Source organism: Otolemur garnettii, unplaced genomic scaffold (genome assembly GCF_000181295.1).
Source record: "Otolemur garnettii isolate 467f Iridium unplaced genomic scaffold, OtoGar3 scaffold00007, whole genome shotgun sequence".
NCBI classification, from domain to species: domain Eukaryota; kingdom Metazoa; phylum Chordata; class Mammalia; order Primates; family Galagidae; genus Otolemur; species Otolemur garnettii.
The window spans coordinates 25,386,331-25,393,312 of NW_003852402.1; the positions used below are offsets into that span (position 1 = coordinate 25,386,331).

Consider the following 6,982-nt stretch of genomic DNA (forward strand, 5'->3'; position numbering starts at 1 on the left):
GTGCTACCATCATGGACAAACCCAAGTACGGCAGCGATGACGAGTGTTCCAGCGGCACGTCCGGCTCGGCTGACAGCAATGGGAACCAGTCCTTCGGGGCTGGGGGGGCCGGCACGCTGGACAGCCAGGGGAAGCTCACCGTGATCCTGGAAGAGCTGAGGGAGATCAAAGATACCCAAGCACAGCTGGCCGAGGACATCGAGGCGCTGAAGGTGCAGTTTAAGAGGGAGTACGGTTTTATTTCTCAGACGCTGCAGGAGGAGAGATACAGGTATTTCAGAGTTTTCTATTGGCATGCTTTATATGCTAAAGGTTGTGTTTCCAGTAAATATGAATACAGATCGGAAAGCGTCAACACGGGTCGAGTGTCCCTAATCTGAAAATCTGAAATCCAAACCCTCCAAGATCCAAAACTTTCTGAGTGCCAACATGATGTCACAAGTGAAAAAATTCCACGTATAGCTACCTGACACAAATTTTGTTTTATGCACAAAATTACTGAAAATAATAGTGAGAAGCCCTCTTTACAAAAAATAAAATTTAAATTTCTAAAAGATTAAAGTATAAATCAAAGTCTTGTCGGTTGTATTAGCTAATTTTAAAAGTATATGTTTTATAGGCTGGCTTTTACATGCTCATCGCTTATTAATAAAAAGCATATATGCCCAAAGATGAGATGATTTTTTCCCCCGTGGTCCCTCAACATGTTAACTTCTAAGAATATGGACATAATAGTGAAGTGACTATTACATATGGTAAAATGTAATTAATTAATTTATTTTAAGAGAGTCTTGCTCTGTCACCCAGGCTGCAATATAGTAGAGTGATCACAGTTCATTGTAGCCCTGAACTCCTGGGCTCAGCTGATCCTTCTACCTCAGCCTCTCAAGTAGCTAGGACTACAGGCACACACCACTACGCCTGGCTAAATTTTGTAATTTTTATAGAGACAGGGTCTCACTGTGTTGCTCAGGCTAGTCTCAAACTCCTGGCTTCAAGCAATCCTCTTGCCATGGTCTCCCAAAGTGCTGGGATTACAGGTGCGAGGCACCATAGCCAGCTTAACAATGACATTTTAAATTTAGCTTATACGTTGTTTTATAATTGATGTGTGATTTTATATATGTATTAATTTAGAAATGTGGCTTTTTGGACTCATTTTATGAAATAGCTTTTTTAACTTTCCATACGTATGTTTGACTGTGATATCTTTGTCACTCAAGAGCTGTGTTGTTTTTTTTTTTTTGCAGTTTGGCTGGGGCCGGGTTTGAACTGGCCACCCTCAGTATATGGGGCTGGTGCCCTACTCACTGAGCCACAGGTGCCGCCTAAGCTGTTAATTTTAAGTCACATCTTTTTTAGAAAATATTCTAATTTCATCCAAAAAGTTTGGGATACAGCACTTTTTGGATGCATATTTTATCCCAAGTTACAAATACCCATTTACATAAGTTTAGGACAGTTTTTTCCCTCTGGTCCTAGGGTAATGTGATCACAGGGATATAGGGATCACAAACATTACCCTACTCTGTGCCCACTAAATGGCCATCATTTTAGGCGCTCACTAAAAGCTTCTCCACATCAGCAACAACATTTGGCACCTATGAAATCATGCCTGAAAATAATCATTAAATCTGTTTTGGTTTTGTCTCTTTTTTTTCAAAAAGATTCTCTAAGGAGACCTGTATAAGAATCTAAAACTGGCATTGATCAAAGACATTCCAGGCTAATGCACCCTCCTCAAATAGTGCATCCTGTTGCAAAGTAGACACGATAAGACTTCAAGTGTTAGACAGGTCCTCTTACTGGCATTGAAGTTGTAAAAGCTGAAAACCATACTGAGTGTGGTAGTAATGGTGTTGGGCCCAGAGTAGAGGGTGACACTGAAAGCGTGGCTCTTTCCTCATGAGATCTCTGCCCATGAACCTTTAGGTAGTGTGGGGCCCAACCTCTGGTAGGATCCTGGAGGGCCCCGTCTCCTTACTGGCCCTGGCAGATCTGCCCCATTGTCACGGCAGCCGGCTAAGGTGCTAGTCTGACGTGGGCACAGAGGCCAGGCTGGGTCTGCGTGCATGCCCAGCAGTGAGGACGGAGCACTGAGACTGCAGAGACCAGTCCTTCCCAAGCTGGGATTTGGTGTGGTCCAACATCATGTTCCCCACAGCTAGACTTAGTCTTTTGGAAAAACTGCCAGAGGAGGAAAACAGCCCAAAGTACATTGCCACAGTGTGATAAGGAGGACGTTGTTCTAGAATGTGCTGTTCAAAGACCCGTGTGATGCCGTGCTCAGAATGGGCTCCTGTCTTGTAAAGGTACGAGCGACTGGAGGACCAGCTGCACGACCTGACGGACCTGCACCAGCACGAGACAGCCAACCTGAAGCAGGAGCTGGCCAGCATCGAGGAGAAGGTGGCCTACCAGGCCCACGAGCGGGCCCGCGACATCCAGGTTAGATGCACGCCCCGGCCCTTCCTGCACATTCCTTCATCTCACAGACTAGGCACATCACCCCTGAGCTCCAGAGGACTCCAGGCTCAGGAGGCACAATGTTCTCTCTGCACATTTTCTCTCCATCATCCCACTAGTGCGTGTTCCACTCGTTACTAAGAGGCTGTGCTTTGTATACCTTCTCCCTAAATCAGTTAACAAGTATTTATTATGTACTTGAAGCCCCTCATTACCAAAATTTTTAAAACTTAAAAATGAGACACAATGAGAAGCCTACTTGCAGAGTGCAGAGAAGCTCAGCTGGCAAACAGCTCAGGACAGCATGAACAAGGGCCAGATTGCGCAGCGCAGACCCCACAAGCCACAGAAGTTCAGACATGAGCCCAGCAAGCGGTAGATGCTGGGGCAGTCCATCATTTAGTGTGACATAATCTGCCGTTTACCTAGCTGTGTGGCCCTGAGCAAGCCTTGAGCCTGTTTGCTCATCTGTAAAATGATCACTTTCCTGTTGGTAAGAATTTTAGACACTCCCATGCATACTCTGTGCCAAACACTAACACAGCACTTTAAGTCTTTTTTTTCCCCAGTTCCCCCTCAGCAATTTGTTAAGGTAGTTCCTATTGTTATCCCCACCTCCCAGATCTGGAGACTGAGGCACAGAGATGTTGAGTGGCCTGAACAAGGTGGTGTAAATCATTCTTCAGGAATCAGTGTGAATGTGTGTCCCAGGCAGGTGGCAACTGGGTAGGTTTAAGGATCAGAGTAAGCAGAGACGTGTCCTGGGAGGGTAGCAACTGGGTAGGTTTTTAAGGATAACTGTGAGCAGAGGTGTGTCCCAGAGTTTCCCAAGGTGGTGCCAGCCTGTAGTGAAACAACCCCAGGCTTCTTGGTTGCCTTAAAAAAATGTACTCTTCAAATAATGCTCAGCTTCATGTTTATGAATTTTCTTTGTGGACAGGGGTTATTTTTTTCTGCCTAGCGAAGGCTGTGGGCAGTCGGAGCTCCTCTTTCTAATGGATAAAACTGAAACAAAGATTGCTCCTGCGGCGCGTGAGCTGGAGTTTCAACTGGTCACGTTTTATTTCACTGTGTGTCAGGGGCTGAGCCTTTGCTAATCCCGGATGCCTTCTCGGACAATTCTGGGAACTGATGTGGTGGAGCTGATGGGAAGTGTCACCTCCAGAGACTGTGGCACAGAAGACACTTGGGAATTTCTGGCCTTCCTCTGGGTTAGCGCTTCACCATGGCTAGAGAAACATGTACCATTTAAATGTGGAATGTTGCCAGCTGAACAGTACAGTTGGGTGATTAGGTCATTCTATTTTAGAATGTGTCTTGGATGTCACTGGGTGGTGTCTGGATGGATGGTTTTCTCATGTAGGGGATAGTTTGAGTTAATATTCTTCCCTCTTTAAAGAAACATATTTTAGCAGTGAAAAGGTCAGATAAAGGGAGCTCCTCCTGTGCAGCCTCTCACAGAAATTTACAGCACTTCATTTCACCATTTTCTGGTTTCTCCCTCACTCAGAAGTGCTCAGAGGACCTCTGTATACACTTGATCTTAGTCAGAAGGCCAAGAAGGGATTGAGGACATCTGTATAAATGACTGGAGAATCTCCCATGTCGTGTTGGTTAGAATCCTGGCTCTCTGTATGACCTCGGATGAGTTAGCTCTCTGTGCCTCAGTTTCCTCACTTAGAAAATGGAAAAATTAATGAACCCTACCTCAAAGGTTATCAAGAGGATTCAGTGAGATAATGTATGTAAAGTACTGAAATCTTTGCCTGACACATTGTAAACAGTGAAGAAATAAATACTCGCCGTTCTTTTTATTACCTTCGTGAGCAGCCATATTCCTGGGGGCTGTGACAGTTGGGCCTGCTCATGTCATCCCTGCTTCTCGGAGTTTTCTTTGGTTTTTGCAGACAGAGTAATACCAATGGATGGGCTGGCTTAGGTGGCATAGGTGAGGGTGGCTATTGCCACCTATATAATGATTTTGTTGCTGCTTTAAACAACTGAGTTTGTTTTTTGCTTTTTTTTTAGTTAATTAATTTTTTTTTTTAGAGACAGAGTCTCACTTTATCGCCCTTGGTAGAGTGGCATGGCGTCACAGCTCACAGCAACCTCTAGCTCCTGGGCTTAAGCAATTCTCTTGCCTCAGCCTCCTGTGTAGCAGGGACTACAGGCCCCTGCCACAATGCCTGGGGCTTTTTTTTGCAGTTTTTGGCCGGGGCTGAGTTTGAACCTGCCACCTCCAGCATATGGGGCCGGTGCCCCACTCACTGAGCCACAGGCGCCGCTTGAATTTTTTTTCTTTTTTTATAAACCTGAAATTTCAATTAAAAATGTCTAAAGAAGAAAAAAATGTCTAAAGATAATCTTTTCTTCTGTCCTCATCCTTAATTTAAATACTGAACCCAAGGAAATTCTGAAAATTTATGGGGCTTAATATGTGTTGCTGCTGTGACTAAAATTCCTTGCAATTCACTACTTAATTTTCTCGGATTTTTCTCTAGGTAAAAGATTTGGCAGCAATTCTGTGATCAGTCCATTGGTGCATATAATTCATCTATACAATCTGAGGTTAATGAATTTGCCTAAAACGTTGATGTTTTGTCACCTTTTCTGAGCCATGCCTAAAATGGCGGAAACCCTGGGCCCAAGAGGTTGGGAAGAATGCAGGATTTGTCAGAACGTGCCTGTCACTGTAGCAGATCTGAAGAAGTTTCATCCTTTTTGTCAGTTGCCTTGTATAATGAAAGTTACTATAGTAACAGAGAACCCTGTTCTTTGGCCCATAGAGCATATTCAGCAGAAGAAAAGCAAGTCAATGTTGGAGCTATTGTGCTTATTTAAAACCTGGAAAGATGACTGCCTTCATTTTAATAGAACACACACACATTGGCAAATGAGTTCGATGGCAGGCTATTGAACTAAAGGGGGTACATTGTCTTGTCATACTTCTAGGTAGGTCCTTTCAGCCCCAGAGGTGGGGGAGGGGTGTTCCTTCTCAAGCCTCAGATCCTACTAGTGGCACCAGACTGTCTCCTCAGTATTCAGCTGGTTGTATTGTACCTGGCACTGGCCCTGCCCTCATGCAGTCTTTTGGCCGGGGAGTAAAGCTGGAGGGAGGCCTGACCTAATCTGGGGGATCAGGAAAGACACGACAATCAGGTGAGACCTGAAGGGAGAGTCACAGGTGAAGAGGAGATGGAGCCGCAGAGATGCACATTTCAAGCAGGGCACTCTGCATGTGCAAAGGCCCGAGGTGGGGACCTGCTCCTTTCAGGAACTTGCAGAGAGCCGTGTTGGCTGGAGCACTGTGAGGGGACAGAGGTAGCATTAACTGAGGCAGGGGAGGGTGGCTGAGCCCAGGCCTCGCACGGCCTTGAAGGGTCATGTGGGACATTTGAAGGTACTGAGAACAAGAGTCATGTCAAATGTGCATCTCAAAAATATGGCTTGGGCTGCCACGGGGAAATGGAGTCACAGGTGGGGACAGAAGAGTATGTGAGGAAATTCACGTCAGGTTATTGCGGGTAGGAGATGCTGGCGACAGACTGAGGTGCTGAGCAAGGGAAGAGAGAAAAATGCACTGACCGAGGTAGAAATTGGCTGCCGCCTTGGCAGGGAGGGGCTGGGTTGGATGAGAGGGGTGTCCAGGGCTGCCCCTCAGCCTTCTCGCCTGAGGAACTGGGTGTTGCTTTCTGAGACAAGCAGATGCTGGAGGGGGAAGGGTTAACGCAGGTGCGGGGCGGGTGCAGTACAGGAACCACACCAGGACTGCTGCACTTCAGGGGCTCGTGAGGACCTGTGATTTCAGGGAGGCTGTGGGTACGTGAGTCAGTCTCAGAAGAGACGGCTGAGCTGGGGATGCACTCAGAGTCAGCTGGGTCTGAGTAATTAGGTCTGGGGAGACAGCCTAGGAGAGTCCTGAGTGACACGGTGCACGGAGAGCAGGTGGAAGAACATTGCCCCGTGGGTCAGTCCCATCTCCTCCTCGCACCTGCCTTCACTGTCTTCAGAAGGAGACTCAGAGCCTCTGGGCCATAGTGGCCATGCAGACTGGCCAGTAGAGATCCCACACTCTGTGGCTGTCACAAAGGGGAACCCCACTCCTCTGGTTTGTTGCTGGTGGCACCACAGACAGCAGTATTCTATGCCACTTTGTTTCAAAAGTAGGGAAAGTTGAAAAGCTCACTCAGAACTCCTAATTTACGGGATGTGATTGTTGCGTACACGTGCTTGTTCCCTGAGTAGCCAAAGATGGCCTTTGATTCTTGTTTCCCACCTTTGTCTGTGATCGTCGTCAGTGTGGGGGTTTGAAGCCGCCGCCCGGTGGGCTTTCTGACCTGGGCTCTCGTGCACATCGTAGCAAGCACTCACGTGCTGCCGTGACCTCCACAGCGTTTGATCCCCCCTTTCCCTCTTGCCCGCAGGAAGCCTTGGAATCGTGCCAGACCCGCATTTCTAAGCTGGAGCTCCACCAGCAAGAGCAGCAGGCCCTGCAGACGGACACCGTGAACGCCAA

General features: G+C 47.0%; 1 protein-coding gene across 1 annotated transcript in view; it reads left to right on the forward strand.

The window, feature by feature from the left end:
- Positions 1-2: 2 nt before the first annotated feature.
- Positions 3-6,982, forward strand: part of TMCC3 (transmembrane and coiled-coil domain family 3) — a gene marked incomplete at its 5' end in the record, with an annotated part of 35,616 nt that continues 28,636 nt past the window's right edge. Inside the window, 3 exons of the mRNA XM_012814152.1 lie at positions 3-271; positions 2,313-2,448; positions 6,891-6,977. Of these exons, the coding sequence (XP_012669606.1) occupies positions 3-271; positions 2,313-2,448; positions 6,891-6,977 (492 nt within the window). The remainder of the gene's footprint in view (positions 272-2,312; positions 2,449-6,890; positions 6,978-6,982) is intronic.